At 32.0% G+C, this 22,362-nt stretch overlaps 5 protein-coding genes across 7 annotated transcripts; 2 read left to right on the top strand and 3 right to left on the bottom strand.

Moving 5' to 3' along the window:
• The first annotated feature begins 557 nt into the window (after positions 1 to 557).
• LOC125073355 (26S proteasome non-ATPase regulatory subunit 9-like) lies at positions 558 to 2,269 on the top strand. Its single transcript, XM_047684154.1, has 3 exons — positions 558 to 888; positions 1,066 to 1,289; positions 1,965 to 2,269. The coding sequence occupies exons 1-3, from the start codon at positions 678 to 680 to the stop codon at positions 2,184 to 2,186; spliced, it is 657 nt and encodes a 218-aa protein (XP_047540110.1). The 5' UTR covers positions 558 to 677; the 3' UTR covers positions 2,187 to 2,269.
• A 1,663-nt stretch (positions 2,270 to 3,932) lies between these two features.
• On the bottom strand, positions 3,933 to 6,025 carry LOC125073356 (26S proteasome non-ATPase regulatory subunit 9-like). The gene is made up of 3 exons (XM_047684155.1): positions 5,641 to 6,025; positions 5,088 to 5,311; positions 3,933 to 4,791 (listed from the first exon to the last, which is right to left on the bottom strand). Exons 1-3 carry the CDS (start codon positions 5,834 to 5,836, stop codon positions 4,555 to 4,557), a joined length of 657 nt encoding a protein of 218 aa, XP_047540111.1. The 5' UTR covers positions 5,837 to 6,025; the 3' UTR covers positions 3,933 to 4,554.
• A 971-nt stretch (positions 6,026 to 6,996) lies between these two features.
• On the top strand, positions 6,997 to 11,785 carry LOC125073354. The gene is made up of 3 exons (XM_047684153.1): positions 6,997 to 7,271; positions 8,961 to 9,211; positions 10,968 to 11,785. The coding sequence occupies exons 1-3, from the start codon at positions 7,097 to 7,099 to the stop codon at positions 11,217 to 11,219; spliced, it is 678 nt and encodes a 225-aa protein (XP_047540109.1). The 5' UTR covers positions 6,997 to 7,096; the 3' UTR covers positions 11,220 to 11,785.
• A 97-nt stretch (positions 11,786 to 11,882) lies between these two features.
• LOC125073394 (phosphatidylglycerophosphatase and protein-tyrosine phosphatase 1-like) lies at positions 11,883 to 15,217 on the bottom strand. Of its 3 annotated transcripts, none has more exons than XM_047684208.1 (4): positions 15,074 to 15,217; positions 13,570 to 13,990; positions 12,994 to 13,117; positions 11,883 to 12,202 (listed from the first exon to the last, which is right to left on the bottom strand). In XM_047684208.1, the coding sequence occupies exons 2-4, from the start codon at positions 13,960 to 13,962 to the stop codon at positions 11,898 to 11,900; spliced, it is 822 nt and encodes a 273-aa protein (XP_047540164.1). In that variant the 5' UTR covers positions 13,963 to 13,990; positions 15,074 to 15,217; the 3' UTR covers positions 11,883 to 11,897. The 3 variants fall into 3 exon arrangements, with proteins under 3 accessions (XP_047540164.1, XP_047540165.1, XP_047540166.1); XM_047684209.1 differs by lacking the exon at positions 15,074 to 15,217 and adding an exon at positions 14,989 to 15,045; XM_047684210.1 differs by lacking the exon at positions 15,074 to 15,217 and adding an exon at positions 14,111 to 14,129.
• Positions 15,218 to 15,697: 480 nt separating this feature from the next.
• LOC125073521 (dual specificity protein phosphatase 23-like) lies at positions 15,698 to 21,194 on the bottom strand. The gene is made up of 5 exons (XM_047684383.1): positions 21,165 to 21,194; positions 18,169 to 18,318; positions 17,661 to 18,085; positions 16,676 to 16,799; positions 15,698 to 16,492 (listed from the first exon to the last, which is right to left on the bottom strand). Exons 2-5 carry the CDS (start codon positions 18,311 to 18,313, stop codon positions 16,341 to 16,343), a joined length of 846 nt encoding a protein of 281 aa, XP_047540339.1. The 5' UTR covers positions 18,314 to 18,318; positions 21,165 to 21,194; the 3' UTR covers positions 15,698 to 16,340.
• Positions 21,195 to 22,362: the final 1,168 nt, after the last annotated feature.

The following is a 22,362-nucleotide window of genomic DNA, read 5'->3' as shown; positions in this document are numbered from 1 at the left end:
ATAACATTTTTTGAGGCGTCGGATTAAACTATGCAAATCAGTCTGGAAATAGTCTGGGTGGGTGTATCTAGACAGTTTAGCTCAGTTTACTTTGCTCGCCATAAAATTACAATTATGAATGCTGTGTAAATTACGTTGGGCATTGTTTATTTGAAAATAAAACTCCTAATAAAATGTAACGTTTTACGAAAAATAACGTTACTTTGGAAAAATAACGTTATCTTGATTTGCGATGTGGCAGCATTTGCTTTATAATTAAATACCTGCTTAATAGTAAAGTTTCCCTAAATTAAAGAAATAAATATTGACAAAAACTATAAATGTCTTTACAAACTAAAAATAAATTATTTAATACCAGTTGCAATATTATTGTCATAACCGCAAATTACCCCATTATGGCCAAATAACCAATGTTATATATCTAATATATTTACATATAAATTAAAAAAATATTATACTCTTCAACCCTTGATATAAATATTTTAGGGAAAAATATAAACAATAATGGTAATCTTAATAAAATAGATCAGAAAATAATTGTCATTTGTCAATTTTCAATATTGTCATGTCATTAGAAGATACACAAATAACATAACATTTCTTTAAAAAGGCCTTCCTATTTTGTTTGGTACTTTGTACTATACTTGCTTAGATTCTGTGTAAAGTGCAATTTGGAAATGGTTGGCTACAACATGAATGGGCCAGCGAGAGATCATGTTATGAAATTAATTCAAGAAAAGGATAGAATTGAAAGCGAAATTCGCGATGAAAACTCAGTCCTGGCGGCAAATAATGTTGGAATGGAAGATTCTCTAGTCGATATGGAGGGGTTTCCTCGCAATGATATTGATGTATACAAAGTAAGACACGCTAGACATAGAATAATTTGTAAGTATAATAAAATTTCAAGCAATTTTATTAATTTTAAAGAACTCCGCATGGATGTATATTTCACTTTAAGATAACTTGGAAACCAAAGATAGCCTTGATATAAGACAAATTTGATGTTTCACATTTGCAAAAAATAAGAATTAACAGATTTAATAGCTAAAAAAATTGTTTTAGGTTTGCAAAATGATCACAAAAGTATCATGAAACAAATAGAGCGAGGTCTATGTGAAGTCCATTCTCAGTTTGTTTCTAATGGTGAAGGCGCATCAAATTCAAGGAACCATAATGGACATACAAATCATGTTGACGGCCCAAGCATAAATGGAAACTTGATGGAAAATCCTAATAGTTTTGCTACAGTGGGCTTCGTCCAAGAAGGTTCACCGGCTGATCTGGGGGTACTGAATATAATTTATGTTGTAATTTTATTTATAAGAGCTTTATAGTAACAACTTTGTAAGGTTTTATTGGACAAAGACCTCCTTTTATAAGAAAGTATTATAATTATTTCATTTCTTCTGATATGGTATACTATATACTCAGGTTCCTTATTAATTATAAAAACAAATGAATGTGATAGGGTATGTGCAAGCTCGTTTGGATTGGTACCACCTACTCATATATTGTACTGGCATGCCGCAATACTTAGTATTGTTATGTTCCCATTTGATAGGTGAGTGAGTCAATGCTAATACAGGCACAAGGGATATAACAACTTATATCCCAAGGTTGCAATAACATCTGTGGGTGTTTGTGAGGGTATTTTGATGATCCACTTACCTATTGGACACAAAAAATCAGTCAGTGGTGTTGGGCAGATTTAAAACTCGTAAATATTGCAATCATTGGGAAATTTAATATATTATCTTTATGAAAAGGAAATGATGACAAAACAGTTCTCTTTTTTTTTTGATAAGCTGTAAGCTGAATATACTATGAGATGATTATCATTATCAATAAAAAAAAACTTTGCTAATTAATTTTTACGCTTTCGACAAATTCTCAATTAAGTTTGAATTTGGATTACTGCTAATATGAATAAATAAATATGTAAAATGCTCGTCAATTTTCAGGGTCTATGCGAAAATGACAAACTGCTCCAATTTGGTTCTATTAACTCAAGCAACTTCGTAGACATCACTCAGCTACACAACATTGTGACACACTCAGTTGGCCAGCCTATACAAGTTCGGGTCAGACGAGACAGACATGTGCTCAATGTTACTGTTGTTCCTCGGCCATGGGCACAACCAGGATTACTCGGCTGCCAAATAATAAGACAAAATGCATCATGAACGCTACTTGAAAGACAAAGCTGGCTGTATTTAATTAAAGATTAAATATGAAAATGAAAGATTTAAATAAAATATTGAATGTTTCCTTGTCTTTTGATTTACGATCACATAATTTGATATTTTGTTTATTAATTTCGATAAGCTTATATAATATCAGTGCAATAATATTTTCAATGAATGCAAATTATTTTAATGTGAACCTGTACATGATGATTTTTTTGTATTATTATATAAAATCATTAACAGCATTGATTGTTTTATTTGTGATGAATATTATATTGAGCAGAGCTGAGTATTTGACATAAAATTGAGACAGATTTGACTTAAATTAAATTTTTTTTTTTTTAATTTTTATAGAAGGCTACTTTAGTATCCGTCAGGTCCATTTCATCTATATTCCTTAGCTCCCAGCATCGTAACGAGATAAAAATCCGAATTAGTCCAGTGGTTAGAACTTGTAAAGATTGCGGCTTCAACACCAGGATAACATTTTCAGCTTTTTATGTACTTTTGGGGATAAACTTAGTTTAGCTAGAGCTAAAATACCTATCGTTGCTATTTCATAATAAAAAACTGTTTAATATTATCCTGCTATGTAGGTAGGCTTGCCAGATGCCCGGGAAATCCGGGATTGTCCCGAATTTTACGTCTTGTCCCGTGTCCAGTAATTAGACCTTATTGTCCCGAATTCTGAAAACCTACTAGTTTTGTAATAATAAAAATATTGAGATTAAATGGCATTTTCCTTTTCAAATAAAAAACCTTTAAAAATAAAAATACAAGATACTTTTTACTATGGCCACGACCCGACACCGTTGTCCTAGAATTGTTCCGGATTTCATAAGTTTCTATCTGGCAATCCTTATGTAGGCCATGTAGGCATTGGGAATTTGAGATATTTAAGTTTATTTCCATACATTTAAAAATGATTTAAAAAAGGTGCAAACTTTAATCCTAAATTTCTTCAGAAATCATCAGAAAAGACGAATATTCAAAACAATTTATCATAGTTAGTTATTAACCTATTTAACCCCCTTAGGGATTAATATTAAAAAAAAAAACATATTTTTGTGCTCATCCATATACAATTATTTTAAAATTAACTTGTTAGGTACTTATCGTCGCTGGTCCAGAGACCAAGCAAAGAACACCCCCCACCCCCATGTCAACTGCGTGGGACACTATGCGGGCTACAAGTGAAAAGGCGCGACGTTATATTCCATCCTATTCTATATCTGCGCGGGTGGTAAATACCTCGTATGTATTGATTTTGTCCGCGGACAAACGTATCTAACGAGTAACGCGCACTCCAATGTAGGTACCTACTATAACTTATTATTGTGTAAACAAATTGACCGACGAACCATAAAATAGGACGCACTCTGTCGACCAATGAAAACGGTTTCTCATATCCAGGCCATACGACATGCGTCCTAGTCATCCAAATCTAGAAAGTTCCTATCGATCCGTCAGACTCAGACATTTACGTATGTGTAAAAATATACCGAAATAGGCTTCCTGCCTGTCTAGCAAAGGTCATAATACGTACGGTGACTGTTTTTTTTAAAATATTAAATTCAAACTAAATTACTCTTACGTAATATTTTATGTTTTAAATTAAAACAACGTTCATCAATATCGAGATTTATTGTTAAAATGTACACATGTTACATATCATAGAACATTACTTACATTTATTCAATGATTTTTTAAATTCATTACATTACGATACTTAAATAATAATTAAAATAAAAAAAAAAACATATTCCATTAATAAAAATAAATTATCACAAAATTAATAACCTACTGATTATATGTGACATTATATCGAAATTTAATTTCTCAAACATCAATAGTATTTGACTATAAACTATTATAGATTGTTAATACATTGATATAATGGCCAGACTACTGACATGAGACCTACACATAGAGAATGTCGAACAACTACCCTAATGAATGCATAGTTTATTTGTGTTTACAAGTACAGTTCGAAAAATCTTGTTTGATTATTCAAAATCATCGTCTATTTCCTTCAATACAATATATTTCTATAGCATAGAAGTGTGTAGTTGTTTCTATTCTGATTTAAAATGTTAGTCAGAATTAAGTATTAGTATCTAAATCTAACAAGCTTATATAGTATTATAATGATTAATATTCTAATAAAATAAAAAGTATCACAAAATGAATCACAGCAAAATCATACATAAGACTAATTTATACTTAAAATAATGGCATGATTTTATCAACGAAAAACGCTAAGCAAGCTGATGTTCCACCAAGTGTGTGGTCATCATTCTACTGACGTCTCAGGGTGATCTAACTAAGACCTGAGATACCAAATATTCCACCTTAAAAGTTGGACTTAAGTGGTGACCCTTACAATACACCACTGCTTCATAATTTGGCAACCAAATAATCCAGGTCTCTCCCATCGTTGTGGAACAATAGTGAGATTAATGATTTCCCTGTCTCGTTTGACAAGGACATTAAGAGGCTGATCAATGAAACGCCTAACAATGTTCTGCAGCTGCCTGATGTCTGTGAAGTTGCTGGTATTTATAGAACCAAACTGCAAGAACTTGTCATTTTGACGAAGGCCCTAAAAATAAAAAAAAAATGTCACATGATTAATATGAAAATAACAATTTTAGAATATTTTTATAAAATCAAGCTTTTACATTGCCACACAAAAACATTATTACTTAAATAAATAAAATTCGCAAGCATAATTCGCAATTGCAGCTCGTAGTCATTGTTAGATGTGGTTGCTGTGATATTTATTTGAAACGCTTTGAATACATTTCAGAAAAAAATATAATAACTATTAAGTATTTAGGTTCATATAATTATCACATTTTACATAAATAAATAAATCACTATAATACAATATATTACCCCCAAATCTGCAGGTGAGCCCTCTTGAACATGCCCCACAGTAGCAAAACTTGCTTGATCCATTGAGTCCTCATCGCAGTTGGGTCCTTCATAATCATAAGCATACAAGGCACAGCGCCTCGGACCAAACATGCCATTATGATTGGAGATAAGATACTTAGCGTGTGCCTTACCAAGATGTTGTTCTATTCGTTCAATCGGATTCATGCGGTATTTTTTCAAGCCTAAAATGTATACATGAATACATCATCAATAATATTCATTTATAATATATATGATTATATTAAAAAAAAAAAATTAAGTAACAGTATGGATTAAAAAAAAAAACAAAATATACATATAATATATTTTTGTGCCGAGTGGAAGTAATTAAATCTCAATTCTTTATATTGACAAAGGCAAAGATAAATAAATAAATAAAGAGATTAATTGAATTCTAGATATTGTAGGTTTCATATTCACACACTCGCCACAATTTTTTGTATTTTAAAACGTTTACGTTTATTAAATATAATATACCACTAGTATTTTGTTTTCATATTTTAATACTCACAAATAATCTTTTGTCGGACTTTATACACCGCAATATCGCTCCGAGGAAAACCATCCATATCGAGGAGCGGATCCTGCATTCCAACATTGTTTCTATCCAAAACTGAGTTTCCTTCACGGATTTCGTTGTCAATTCTATCTTTTTCTTGAATAAACTCCATTAACTGATCTCTCGACGGCCAATCCATGGCTACCATTTTTATTTTTTTATTAAAAAATTCAAATACGGTAAGGTAAGTAAGTAATTACAGTGGTTTTGCTTCTTCCTAGACGATGGTTGTACTGTACGTAATACGTATGCCTTTTCATTCAAATGCAACACTAATACTTCCGTAGGAAGTTTGTATACTCTTTGGTTCAACTTCCGTCGGAAACACTCTTTGTGGTTCTTATTGATTATATTTACTTTTTTAATTTTATTTGATAAGTGTTACCCTCACCAGTAATATAAATATTGGGCAGTGTATTACTCCTAAAGGTACAAGATACATTAAATGATGGTCACAAGCAATTAAATAAGATTGATAATCTATTTTTCATATATGTGTTATTTACACTTTTATTTTTTAAACACTTACTTAATACCACTATTTTATTAATCCGTCGGCTTAAATTAATAAGTATTTTGAGTTAGCAATTTTCAGCGAATCGTAATCGTTAAGCTTGACCATCACAAATACTGATGATTGTATTAAATTATTATGTTTTTTAAGGGCGGTGTATTATGGAGTAAATTAATGCGAGGTTGGTAGGGACGGTTAGGATATATATAATTTAACAATTTCTATTATTAATTTTTAATAAAAACGTCAATTAAGTAAACTTGTTTATTTAATCATATCATAAGAAAAAAATGATATTCTTAGGGAGTTTGTCCACTATACCGCCTGCGACCGTGCGAGGAACGTATCTGAACAGATCGAATGTCTGGTGACCATTATTTTAAGATTTATCATTATTTAAAGTTTAATTAAAATACCCATCCCATCCCCATCAAAGCGTGGCGTGGAATAAAAAGTAAATTTTGGCCATAACGAGTCATAATAAAAATCATTATTGGTTTTGTCATATTTTCTGTGATTATAAAATTATTCCAATAAAAATAAATATGATTAGGCACATTTTTTTTATATTTTATGATATTTCCACTGATTTTCTATTGATAAGGCGTAAACAAAATGACTCAATCATTTTATTACTTATAAAGAGTAAAAAATATGCTTATTTTAGTGATAAATGAAACTATTTCAGATTTCAATAAGTATTATTCATAACATATAAAATACAAATGGCAACATTTCGTTACAATAAAATTTAAAAGTACAAAATCAATACAAGACTTCTATGAGATACTAATTGATTAAATTGTCTTTGTCCATCGTTAGAGAAGGATTGATACGCAATAGGTCTTGCTATTGTATCTATTTAATTAAAGAAGGTTCAGTGAAAAATTAAAAATGGTCCGCCGCTATGTTCCGGAGATGGAGAAAGTAGAAAAACCTAAACAGATGCAGAAAATTGATTTCTATAAACCATTTTCCGAAATGACCAGTGAAGAACTTAAGCAAAATTTTGAGGAAATAGTTCTCAGCCATGTCCGTTTCACTAAAACGAAGAAACAAAAACACCCAAGTAAGTGAAGAAAAAAAAACTTGCACTGTTGTAGCTTGAGTAAGATTAATGTATAATTAAACCCACAAATTATTTTTCCGAATTTAATATTGAAAAATTAGTTGTAACTACAGTCACAAGTAACAACAATAACTTGTTGCACTGGTTGCACTGTTGATGCGTTCTAACCAATTAAGAATTTACCTATGCTGCTCGTCTGCCGTCAAAAACATAAATTTACTTTAGATTAACTTAAACGGAAATTGCACCCAAGTGGGTAAACGGGGATAAATGAGACAGTTGAGCCAGCTGATTAGTATACATTCACTTTTATTAAAAGACCTACCTTAATTTTGTACAAAATTTGAGCCTAGTTTGTGGGGCTGGAATCGAGAGGTGTGTGTGTGTGTGTGTGTGTTTTATGGCTCCTAGCAAAGTATATTTTGGATTTAAAATTCGAAAGTGCTAACCAGGAATGGAATATAAATAAAAATGTCGTAATTGAGAATAATTTGTTTTATACCAGTGCAACTAGTGCTACTCCGCAACAAATATTTGATAGCAACAGTTATCTTCCGCGACTCGCCCACCCGCCCGGTGACGCTGTAGAGGCAACTGTCCATTCGAAAAAAAAAATAGCTTTAACTATAATAGCCCCATTACATAGAAAATATAAATATATAACTATTATATAAATATAACTTAGGCCGTAAGTGCCTACAAGAGTCTATAGGGATCCTGACTTTTTGCTATAGAAGGATCTATTTTATTCCGATTCCGTAAATTTTGTCCTACTGGTCGTATCAGCGTCACCGGACGAGAGGGCGAGTGCTGCATTCCTTGAAATTGACCCATCTCGGGTTCCGAATGACGTCTATCCTGAGTCTCTTATAATGTCTCTTATAAGATCGCACTCCGGCTCAGGGCTTGATTGATCGGGGATTCAGTCACGATTTTATATTCTATTATTAAAACCTTAAGTGAGTTTGTTATTTATGAGAAACTTAGTAAACAGAGTCAACCTGTTGAGTAACGGGTTGAACAAATCTTGACTTTGGGCAAGAAATAAGTGCTAAATAATTTGGTATTAGTTTGTTTTGTGTGATAGTCATCGAATTTTCTCGAAGGGTTGATTGACGTAGATATTGGATTTTTCTTGGTGGATCTATATTATACCTAAAAACGAGTTATGCGTCCTTACCATATGGCTAAAGTGGCCAGGGCATTGAAATTACAGGATATCTTATACCATAAACTGGATAATTTACATGACGACAATTGTGTTTACCACCTACACATCGCTTGTTCTCCGTCGCTAAAATCAATACTCTACGTTGTATCCGAGCGGACATTTTATAATGACTTTTACTGTTGTACAAATTATGGCGTTGTGCTACCGGTTGTGTCATTTCGGCGTCATGTAAGTACGTCATGAAGTTGGCGTCCGGAACTTACATGACGCCTCTTCCGAGATATTTTCTAGTGTAAATATTTATACAATTTAATATTAACCGTATGCAAGATTTTTCGCAGAGTTGACGTTAGGTATTTGAGAGCACTACTGGACATTTTGTTTTTTTTTTCTGTTGTAAATCCTTATATCCATAAGACTCCCTTAGGTGCAATGTATCTTGAGGATTAAATAACAATCTACTAAAATAAATTATGTACGAAATAGGTTATACTTCATATTAAATATTTTCATTTCAGATCCAGTACGTTGCACCCATAAGATGGTGCCATTGAACGATATACTCAATCTTCACTCTTCCGATCCAATTTATCAATCGCTCTTGTTCGGCGACTATGCCATTGATGGGGATGAAAGCTATGAAGAAATTAAGACATATGCTCTGTATGCTTTCGCTCATAACGATAATCCCCCCAACCTTAAAGACATTAGTAACGATGTTTTTGCAACCATTCACTGTGTTGCAGAAGGATCTCCTGCTCATGACGGGGTAAATTTATATTATTTTATTAGAAAAAAAATATCTTTATAATATATACTCGTGGATATTTTAATTTTCTTTGGTTCTAATGTAGGTTCCTATTCCTATATTTATGTCCCTATTTGTGTTTCTTTGTACTGAAACTTATTTAAGTAGGTATATAAAATTATTCGCTATATATTTCTATGTGTTTGTATAACATTATTATATTCCGTGTATTTCTATGTGTGAGTTATTTTTAGATTATTTTCTTCCTGGATGTTACTTTCTCGATCATATAATTAATATTATGCTCACATGCTGTACTAAATTGTCTATGGGAAAATCGTAATGATAGTGCATAGTTTGATAGTTTGTATAATCTATTCCAATCGAAAGAGGATTTGATATAATAATAATAACAAACTTTAGATTTGCGATTTGCTAATAGCACGGCGATATTATGCGCTACTAATAGTACCTAATAGTTCGTGATTAAACCGATATTATTCCTAAAACAGCTCCGTCGACGTTCGAAACGCCATTTTTACGAAAATCCAGAAGAATATCATAGACTATTCAAGCTCTCGACCAATGATATCGCGACAATTCGATGTTAAATGCTGTTTATTTGGCTTTTGTCCTCTTGTGGTTGGAATAGTCTATAGATTTAAAGCTCTATATAGGTGTATATATATATGTAGGGTCTGTTCCGAATAGCCTAATAGTAATCAATACGTATGGGGTTTAAGATAAACAAGACTAAAGACTGATATTGTAATAATATTACATAAGGTTCATAAAAGAATGTTGAATGGTGATTATTGTATTGATGTTTCGGCAACGCTATTAAATCTAAGTGTAAAATAGGATGTTAGTATATGTTTATATAAGTTTATATACTTTACATGTGTCTCGGTAATGACAATATATCCAACCTTTTTTGTAAACGATGCACAAACTTTATACAGTATACCGCACCGCTCACAATTTTTTTTTAATTGATTTCTAGCTAAAGGTCTTATAAAAAAATTTTCAAAAAAGCCCATACGATATAAAAAATAGTGCCAAAACAGCTTAGATCGTAGATGAATATCGTCCAGTCTCAATTTTAAAATCCCACTGCTGGGCAAAAGCGACCTCTTCTTTTCGCCCTCTCTTTTAAGGAGTTTTGGAGCTTACGCTGTTAAAATGTGAGTTGGTGGAGGAAAACATGGGAAATTTATTTTATTCTAAAAAAAAAGCATACATGATTATAACATTCACGGGCATCGAGTTATAATCACGGAGAATTATATACAAACAAAGCTTGTCTATGCTTGGTTTAGTATTAAAAACCTGCAAATGCTAAAAAAGTATTAGAAAAGAGTGATACACTCAAAAATATTTATGTTGCATATTCCCGAAGTAATTTAGATTATTGTAGTATTATTTGTATAACACCTTTGTTAGCTGTTGTTGTTGTAGTATTTATTACTTTGGTTATATTTTTATGAACAAAATTTACTTTCTACTTACATTAAAACTACTTATAAAATAGGAAGTTACTAAATGCCCTCATAAGTTTAATATTTTTAATTATATTTTATTTTTAAAACTATCTTCTTCTTTAAAATAACAGTAATAGTAATGTTTGGTAAATTTTTTATTTACCGAATTAACGGATACGTATCTAGTGATGAGCCGGGTTAGACCCGCAATCATTGGTCAACTAGACATTACCATATTCTGTATAAGAATTAAATTAATTTCAAATACATTAATTATGATTATGTAAACATTACAGGGTCTCCGTGAGAATGACAAGTTGATACAGTTCGACTACATCAACATCAGCAACTACAGCAACATTTTTCAGTTGCGCAAGATTGTTAAGCAGTCCTATCAAAAGGATATTAAAATCCAAGTGCGACGTGGCAACGAGAAACTTTGGGCGGTAGTGGCTCCTCGTAACTGGGAGAAGCCGGGATTGATTGGCTGCCAGATACTGAGTCACTGGGGAAGAGCTAAAGTCCCCCGCTGGCCCTTACCACAATAAGTTCGCGGATAGCGTGAACAGTGTAGCCAACTTAGGGAGGGTTTCCCCCTGAATGTAGGTGAAATTCAAATGTTGGCAACACTAAATTTAGTTGTTCGTATTCGATGTCTATGTTATGATGTCCACTTGCTAGTAGGACGTCTGCTCGCTTATCGTTTTTCGTTAAAAACAATATCTATTGAACTAGTTTTTTTGTATTTTACATTTATTTGCATATACTGAATATATAGTACATTCATTCTTATTACTAAGAAAATTCTGGATATTATCGTCTTATTGAAATTATAGATATTGTGGTGCCATATACGAATTCTTTAGACTGTATGAATTTAGGATATTACGTCATGGGCGAAGCTATTTAGGGCAGATATGGTCATCCGATTGGGTGCACTGAAGATCTAAAAAATGTATTAAATACAGATTAATAGCAAATCTTTTGATTATAGAAAGAGTCTAGTTCTGCGTCAGTGTAGCAGTAACAATCTTCTATATCGAGATAATCTGTCTATTAGTTTATAAATAATTCATTCGGTGGTTTAGAAATGAAATTTCAAATTACTAACATTGTGATACAATTTGTTAGAAAATTTATTAAATATTTTAAAGATTAATTTTATTAATTAAAATTATATTGATTAATAAATTTTTATATATATATTATACGCACATGTAACCGCTTTAAAAATAAATCTTATGATTGATGACCATTGTTTTCATTCTTTTCTTTTTCTCCGCCTCGACTTTATCGACCTTTTTAATGAATTCAGCGTCTTTATAAAGTTTGTCTTTGAAAGTTTCTACTTTAACAAAAGGTATTTCATCGCTCAAATTTGTGAGTGATTCTTCATCCGGATATGAGTGTTTCATTGAGAAGTCGAAATATAGCTTATCATCGACGAGGCGATAGTCCGGCTTCGTAATTGTACCCCGGATGCAATCGTGGTAATGACAGACCATCTCTTGAGCATAAGCCTCGCAGGACCCTGAAAATGTTTTCTTTGTTATATTTATAACTTCAGCACGATTTCAACTATAAAAACACGGACATCCGAATGAACGAGACGAGCCTAAGTATATTTCAATTGGCATGCAATCCAAGGAATTAAAAAGCCTAAGATTTTATATTCATACAATGGCTAAAAGCTCTGCTATATGCACTACAAAAATATATATTTATTTAATAATACGAAAATGCCACTTATTACTTATATCCACTTTAATTATACTTCCAGAGTTTCGATAAATACTTTGCCGTAACTCAAAACGCCATTTGGTCTGCACACAATGAATACCATAGACTATTCTCGACCAATGATACCATGATATCATGCCAATTTAATATCAATTGTTTATTTGTCTTCTCTCTTTCCTCTTAATAAGACCTTTTTAATTATTATTTTTCAAATTGGACTATACCTAGCGGCCTGTCTCGATGTAAAGTTATTCAATTTATTACAAAAAAAATTGGAACCCTATCTCAGTACCATCTATCATATCCAATTTAAATCATAGAGGGACTCAAGCGGACATAAAAGATAGGTTGAATAACAGAAGAATTATAAATATGAAGTCTTTAAAATTTTACGATTTTATTCCTCATGGCAAAAGTCCTTGTACAGCTTTCAACAAAATAGTAAATAAATAATATTTAAGATTACTAAATTCTAATAACGGAATATTCGTATTTTCTCATGGATGACAAAACCCACCATGCGTGTTATTCTTTGAAAATAAATTATGAATAAGTGTTTACTACAGATTATAAATTAGGTACCTGGTCGTTTTACTCGTACTGTAAGTAAAGCGCGTTCTGGCGTCATGTTCTTGAAGAAAACGAGATAGCAGGCCAGCATCGTACCAGTACGAGCATGGCCGTTTTGACAGTGGACGCCAATAATCTTATAAAAAAATAACAAAATTAACTGTTTTTTTTAAATGTATAGTGTATTTAGTATATTTTAATTTATAAGTAATTTCTATTTTTTTTTTATCGGTCTTCTGCCCAAGGATTGCCTGAAAGAGATCGCTGCTTTAGAGATAAAGTCGCCTCCTGCAATGCAGATTTTCTCACGTTGGTATCCTTCACCGCAGAGCTCGAGATGAATTACAGACACAAACTAGCATTAGCATTAGCAGCCTGTAAATTTCCCACTGCTGGGCTAAAGGCCACAAACTAATACTATGAAAATTCAGATGATGCTTGCCCATTTTTTTTTTTTTGTTGACGCAGGGAATTTCATCATGCTTGCCCTAGTTTCCTGGTCCATCTCGGTTACATTTTCGTTTATAAATAATAAATTCGTCAAAAATCATAGCAGCTTGGCTTGCCTTGTTTAAAAGTTCATCTTACCTCTCCTGTAATTTCGGCCTTTTTACAAAGTTCAATAAATTTTATTATCTGTTTCATGGTCGGCGCGCCAAATTCTTTGATCGGAATTTTCGTACACTTCAGTCTTCGTTTACAAAACATTAGAGGTGGAATACGTTCGGGCGACAAGGTGATTATGTGAGTAATTCCAACATCTGCTAAATAATTTAAGTTGGCAACTTTCTGTGGACAGCCCATGGCCGCGATCTTGTTTTCGATGAACCATGAAAAATTAAAAGGCGGATACGAGTCCTCGTCTGCCTCTATGGATTCATTATACTCATCTTTAGTTTCTTCTTCGTGATCGGTTCTTTCAGCGTATTTGTAAAAAAGTTTCGCTAACTTTACATTGGTTCTGTTCCTAATGGTACTCATTGCTTATTACTTAACGTAGCGAGCTTAACTGTAATAAAAATAAAATAATCTAAAATTAATAAATTTGTCAATTCTATAATAATAATAATTTTTATTTATATATTGTGAAATATTTTAAAATGACTAATGATGATGTTGTACTCCGGACCGATTGCAGGTACGGCGATCACTTTCAACGGAGACTGTCCAACTACGCAGGATAAATTATAGTTCACATTAAGTGCGTTGACTAACACAGATGTTTTCTCTATTCCTTATTCTCAATTATCTGATATGTCAACAATCCAACACGACCGGAGAGAGAACAACCGCTTTACGTGCTATCCGATGCACGGGGGTGTTTTAATACTTACACTACCAAACGACTGTGAATATCTTGAAAAATAAACTGAGTAAGTTACTGACAGTAACTATTTAGTATCCTACCCGGAACCCAGGATCAAGAAATCCTCAGATTTGCCAGTCAATGGACCAACGAGACTGAACGGAGACGGAGTGGAAGGTTGAATTGATGTACATATAAGCCTAGGTGACTTGTTACATCCTTCATCAATAATTAAAAATATCGGACTATTCATAATAAATAAGTTTGGTTGCTGTATAGTTAAAATGTCAACTTCGATTTCTTTTACCTATATTCGTGGTCGAACAGGACATGTTAGGCATAGGTATTATCCACCTAGGAAATCGGGTGCAAGGTAAGATCTAAAATTATTGGGCCGGAATCATAATGAAATTAAATTCACACTCAAATAAAATGCAATAAAAAGAAAACTAAATAATATTATAGAATGTAATAATAAATTGAGAAGTTTCTGAAGGTACTGGCAATTCTGCAGATTATAATAATATTAACGTTAAGGATTGTAGCAAGGTTTTAACCATTAATTAAAAAAAAATCCCATCTTCCATCGACCTTTACGAAAAACTTTCATTATTTTAATTCTTAGACTTCCAATACTCTCCCGAAATAAAATACCAGGCTTATTTATAAAACGTTGATTGTTACAAAGCAATTAAACTTACGTCAACTTTATTCCCACAACGATTTACGTTTCGTTTCCTTGGTCACTTGGTAAAAAAAAAAACATATGATCTCAATTCACTTTACCTTTCAACACTTTCTTATTATGATTTACGATGTAAACAGTGCCAACAAGTGAAGGTATGGAACTTTGCTATTTTTAAATACAGTCCTACGCTGTGGACGCTTTAACAGACATTGGGGCCGGTGCTTGGAATTACGCCAGCACTAATACATTGGCACTGCGATTGGCATCGTGTACATTTGTGACATTTAGTTCAAGACAACGTTCACTGCCAATATATTATTAGGAATTAGGCCAATTTGAGAAATTACTTTTTTTATTTCTTTAAAGTATTGCTTAAAATATTTATTTTTATATTTTTTTTTTCCGGTTACAAGTCAAGGACGATCAATTGATGTTGGTTTAATTACCAAGTCCGTGGAGGATTGTAGTATCTGCTAAAAAGCCATGTTGTATATCGATAGCTTTAAAATACAAAGCAAAAATAGAGCAAGAAACGATATTCAGTACTGTTATTATTTAGGACAAAAGTGTTAAAATTATATCAATTATTATTAACAATTAGAACTTTATTTATGAAATCCATTTTTTTTTCAGGTACAAAAAACATGTAATAAACTATTTTAAATTTTAAGTAATATTTTAATAGATCATACAATATTTTATGCTAATAAAAATATCATATAACTCAGAATTATTATTAAAATAAGATATTTTCAATAGAAGCATAGTAAAGTCGTATATTAAACGAATACTTAAGTAAAAAAAAAAACATTAAATTCAATAAACAATAAACTATACAGAAAATTAAAAAATAAATAATTATGATGTTAAACTATTGCGCGTCAATCTAGCAGACTATAATAATATTTTTACATGAGTGGCAGAATGGACATATTAAAAAAAAGGTATAGTAAAAGCTGTATTTAAAAAAAAAATTGTGTCAGAATTAATTCTTTCAAAAATAACTTAAGTAATGATAAATTGAAGTGACGTTGAAACATTTTATACAGCCATTAAATATTTCTAAAGACTGATAATAACTATTAAGTCTTGAGAGACGTCAGTATTTCTTAAATTAGGTCGATGTTAGTAACAGACTGATATAGATAACCTTGTCTAATAATGAGCAAAATTTAATTTTGAAATTGAAAATATTTTTTTCTTAAAATGCGATTCGTTTACTGAAAATGTGCGACTTCAAATATTTATGAGCTTTTATGTGTAACGATAATATAAAACTAGCCTAGAGTTACATGATGATTATTTATAAGAGATATTTATTATAATCTTATAATTATAATAATTTTATACAGTATAATCTATTTATTATAAAAGCGCATTTTTAGTTGTGTCTCGTGCAATTTCTATGAACTCGTCCATGACGTCACCGCTGACGCCAAATCTGAGAGGGTTATTCTCTGTTAGATTTTCGAAATATTTGCCGACCGCTTCTTCTTGCTCTTCGAAGTCCAATGAACCTGGAAATAATTTGCTTAATATTTAGTAAAATAAATCATATTTTCATCAAAATATTATATATATTTATATTATAATATAATATAAGAAGAAAGTTTTACGTACTATATTATATAGATTCAGAAATGTACCTGGTTAAGTTAAAATCATGCATCAATACTTCATACATTTTTTTAAATAATTACCTGGCCGTATCATTCTTATGACGTTCATAGCTTGATCCGGTAAGAACCGGTGGAAATGTACAAGATAACACGCCAGCATCACCGCGCACCTACCTCGGCCTTGGCGACAGTGAATACCCACTACCTGTAACATAAAAAAAAAGTTTTTTTAATAACAAACATTATATTATTCTTAAATTACGTGTCGTCCGCGGTTTCGAACGCGTGTTTTGGACAGATGTTAGGTTAGGTTATGTATTTTATGTACATACATTTGAAAACGTATAATTATAATTTAATGATGGCCACTTTAGTAGTTAAGATGTGAAAGCTTATATTATTATTAGTAAATTAGTTAGGATAGACTGATCAAAACCGATCGAGAGAAAAAAAAATATTCTTAATTTTCTATGTTTTGTTTATTTTTAAATGAGGATGCAATTGAAATGATAATGTTAAGGTGCTAAATTCTAAATTCCAAACAGTGTTTAAAATTGTATATTACGTAGTGACTTTAGTCATGACGAAAAGTAAACAAATATCACGGTTTACGACCAGTTTCTGAAAGATTAATTAGACGTTTTCCGTGCCAGCGATGTTCACGTTAAAACATTAATATGATTTTAATTTAGCAATTATTATCTTAATTTTTTACTTGTTTAATTTGTTAACTATAAGTCGTGACAAGTTTAATAGCATCAATTAAATTTGGTTGAATCATAGCTAATTGCGAATCTGTGTTTTATAATAATAATTGATCTAATGTCTCGGAAGCCGGCAGATTAAGTTCAATTATGGGGTTTTTTAATTATAACTGCTTAAAGAGACTTAGTAAATTGATTACAATTTAGTATTAAATAATGTTAAAAATATTGTCAACAGACTCATCTAGGTGACATATGTGTGGCCTACACATATGTTTTTAATACACTAAAATTATTTTTAATGTGTCAACGTTTTTTAAGAAAAGACAAAATTTTATAATTATTTAAGTACAGGTACGTACCTCACCATTCTTGTCGGACCTTTTACAAACATCAATAAACTTTGTAATTTGTTCCACTGTCGGTGCTTCGAATTCCTCTACGGGTATTTCAGTCCATCTCAATCTCGCGATGTCGTCCACTGGAGGCTTCTTACCTGCTGTCAGTGTTACCAGATGCGTTATACCTTGATTGACCAAAAATTTTAAATTTTCTACATGTCTAGGAAAAGCCATAGCTGCTAATTTTTTTGGAATAACCCACGAAAATTTTAATGGCGGGTAAGCATCGACTTCTATTTCCGGAAACGGATTTTCAGGTATGATAACAGTCAAATCGTTCCGAATCTCCTTTCTGGCTCCGGCTAAGTTTTTATCATCCTGTTCGGTGATATCTTCCATGCGTGTGTACACGTGGTATGTTTCGTCCTCCATTTCGTCTTTTTTCGCTGTCAAAAAAAGGCGCGAAAATTTATTCTGACTGCGAAAGTAGTATTTATAACCAAAAAGTTATTAGTTATTTATTACGAACATAGACACTTTTCGCATCGACAATTACTTTCACTCTTGACCATCTGGCGCGGTTCTAGTGTGTTGACTGACGCTCGATAAGTAAAACTTGGCACTGAGCTCTGTTTCTGGAGGATGTTACATTTATTTCTGGAGACCTTGGCCATGATATCTATGTTGAAAACAAAACAATTTATTTCACTATTTTAGCCTTTATTACCTTGGAATAGGATGTTTCTTTATTTATTAATGGGCAAATAAAATGTATGTATTTGTAGAGCTGACATAAACACCAATGATTTAAGTTTTACTTTCACGCGTTAATCGTATTACTTTTCGTTATTATGAGTATAAAATTCGTAATGATAAAAAAAAATGATTTAATTGTGTTGTTAAGTTTTAATTGTTATTAGTGATCATAACAAGACATATGTAATGTAATATGTTAATATAATTAATAGTTTCGCATGTAGTACAACTAGTCCTCTGTCTGATTCAGAGTTTGATTGTATAATCTCAATTACTCATAGTAATATTTCATATAAGTAAAAAGTATTAAAATTGTCTATGTCTAAATCGCATTGTCTTTGATTAGTATATATAAAATATTACAGTACGCCAGAACAGGGCCGGATTGATAGATGGCTTTTTGGGCTTCAGCCCAGGGCCCCGTGGATTCAAGGGGCCCCAGCCAAGTCAAAGTCAAAAATAGACGATAATGCGAAAGAATCCATAACTTTATTAAATTAAACAGATCGTATGATTTGCAGCCCTGCGAGTTCTGCAATTACTCCAACCCATTTAATTAAATTAATTCAAGTCTACGTTCAGGTATGTCTTAGTTGGGCCCCTGAGTAGTGTTAGCGCAGAGCCCCATAAACTTACAGTCCGGCCCTGCACCAGAAGGATATATAAAGCCATGCGAGTAGGCTTCATGCCCGACATGGACACTGTGATAATAATCACCATATACATTAAATAGAAACTAAATCAGATTAAGAATTGAATAGTGATAATTTTACAATTACCTATTTAAATGAAGTAACAAGCAGGATTTAATCTCCTTAAACGGAGGAGTTGGCTTAGCCAACTTTACTTTTAAATAAGATATTTATGTTGCAAGTCCTTCAAATATAACTTAACGCTTAATCGAGCAAACCTATTCGCGCAGTTATCCGCATGTATGGACTTATAGTTTAGGTTTGCACAAACGCAAGATCTGTGCTATTGTCATTCACATTTTTGAAAATTGTAACTACATTATTTACAAAATTTAAGGTATATACGGAGCCGAGATGGTTAGAACGCGTGCATTTTAACCGATGATTTCGAATTTTCATGTGCTTAATTTGAGTTTATAATTAATCTCGTTTTCAGCGGTGAAGGAAAACATCGTGAGGAAACCTGCATGTGTCTAATTTCAACGAAATTCTGCCACATGTGTATTCCACACATTTTTGGTGTTTTGTGGTGGAATATGCTCCAAACCTTTTACTGAAAAAGAGATGAGGCCTTAGCCCAGCAGTGGGAAATTTACAGGCTGCTGTAAGGGACAATATTGTTAATATAGTAGGAAGCTATTCGGTATATCGTGTTACACAGCTGTACAACTTCAATATTTGATTTAGTTGCATTTCGCCTAATGAATTATTATGTGTCTAATTAATATGTCAATAATGAACGTGCGCACGATTCTAAAATTAAACGCAAAATATACACACGCCATATTATATTTATGTGGATGTCGCATGTATTCAATGAACCTTGCCAAGTTAAAAAAAAACATTATTTATTAATGTCTGATGTATTACATAGTAAATATAAGTTTATTTCAAATAATTAAATCAGTATAGATTTGAGAGAAGTTACCTTTTCGTTTCTTTTCATCTACAGAAAACATTAATGAGCGTTTACTATATCCTCGATTCGTTTTTCTTATGAATGATAGTAATCGTCTACGTGGTGTAATTCAAAAGCCTCGCTATAAGAACGTACCGTAAGTATCAAAGTCGCATGTCAATGATTATGCAGAAACGGCTGCATCAGCGCGTTCGTAACATAAACAATCGGTGTCTGATGTTCATTCAATAAAGATTCGCTAAATATAGAAACCGGTCATTTAATTGTTTAAGTAATACAAGCCTTCTTGGGCGCCCCCCCCCCCCCCCCTTAACCTCTCCTGAAACCGCGACTGTCAATGCTGTGGTCTGTGACCAACATCGAGTTTTAAGCATTTATGTTAAGATGCTATATTAACAAGGATGAATAAATAGCCCAATCTATGTCATGTGCGTATTCGATTGACGTGACAGAGGTAACAAATTTTCTTCGACACTTTGTATTGAAGTGTTCTGGTTTTTTAAATAATATTGAGAGTCGTACGAGCAAATGGACCACCTGATGGTTATTGTCATCGTTGAAATGATAACAAGCAAAGGGGTTGTTTCTAAGTATCAATTGTCAAAAATATTAAAAAAGGTCATAATTATCTAAATATATAAAATTTACCTAAAATGTATTATGATAAGGTTTGTTTTCATTTCAATTACGATTTGAATTAATTCATAAATGTGACGACGTTTGTGCGCCGATATATTTGAAAAAATCGGTGTTATAAACGTGCAGACGACTTCGTATATATGTATGAATATTATTATCACTTTAGGTTTTTCTTTGTTTTTGATAATCTTAACGTTACTTTTTATATGATACTGACCGCACAAATAAGTTTTGAGTCGTACAGTCAGCGTCAAATAATTAGAGACGCTCAGAATGCTTGGAACACTTAAATTGCTTGGATACCATTGGCGAGATGACTGTAACCATATTTATGGTGGTATGACTGGAACGATCTATATGACATTTTAAACGTCTCGACCTTTTGAGCGAGTATATTGTTAAGAATAATAAGGAAACTTCGTTAGTACAGATATTCTTGACTTTTTGTTGCGTCTATTTATTTGAATACCTTGAGCGTCTCTAATTATTTGACGCTGACTGTACCTATTATATACTCACCTTAAAGCGCTACGTTTGCTTCCTTGTTTCTTATTTCATTCTCTTCTCTGCAATTATTTTCGGCTTTGTAACAACATTGTTCGAAACATATCCCATTTAATAAATAAACATATTATTTATATAATCTTTGCTATTACCTTATTTATGAAAGCATATTTGACAGAACATCAAAGGGCTATTCGTAGGTAGGATTAACTTGGCCTGTTAAAATATTTAAAGCTCATGTCAAATAAAACATTGATAAATGAGGCATATTACACAATAAGAGAATATATTAATGATAAAAAAGTTTGGATGTAGTATTTGTTGATTTCTTCTACTTTATTGTCATACTCTGTGGAATGAAAAGAGTAACTACTGAGTTTGTTGCCGGTTGTTGTTGTTCTTCTCGGTAGAATCTACTTTCCGTGCTTTTATAAGCCTACTTCAATAAAGTATATATATTTTAGCGGTAACCCTTATAATGTTTTATACAGTTGCATAGAGTATTTTATACATAGAGGCCTCGTATTACAGAGCATTAAAATAACAGAGCTTTTTGGAACAGGCGTATATTTTAACACCATTATTACATATTATAATAAATATTTTTAACAGACTTCTTAAGATAAATCTGACATTAGAAAAAACTGAATATTACTTTTCTCCAACCAGTAAACCTCTAGTAATATATTAAAAAAAAAAAAAACCTAAGAGCAATAACCTCTATTGTTGATTTGTTTTTAGAATTAGTCACAACTAGTATTTATGAATTGTGTTGCTGAAAGATATGGAAGTGTTGCCAATTTGATGTAACGAGATAAATTCGAAAATATTGTAGCGATTTGCGACTTACGAAATAATATAAGAATAAGAGGATATTTCACAAAGATCGCGCATCTAATTTGGTTCAAGAATTCCTGAATGTCTATGTGTTTGTTTTACCTGCGACCTTAAAACCCTGAACGTATCCTTAATCCATCTTTTTTATAATTTTAAACTGACATATAATCCGTGCCTTTGTTGCATTTATAATATGGATCAATGTTATTTTAAAACGTCTGTATGTTTTAATTGCCAGGCAGAAAAATCAAAAGACAGTGGAACATTTATATATCGTCACTTTACTACTAACGCTAAAAACATACAAAGCACTTAGAACTTACCACCACAGATGCAGGAGCTCAAGGAAAATATGTAAATAATTTGATTACTTCTG

The sequence above is a fragment of the Vanessa atalanta genome, chromosome 24 (genome assembly GCF_905147765.1).
Source record: "Vanessa atalanta chromosome 24, ilVanAtal1.2, whole genome shotgun sequence".
In the NCBI taxonomy this organism is placed as follows: Eukaryota; Metazoa; Arthropoda; class Insecta; order Lepidoptera; family Nymphalidae; genus Vanessa; species Vanessa atalanta.
Note: the sequence above shows the minus strand (reverse complement) of the source record. Positions and strands in the feature narration are given on the sequence as shown.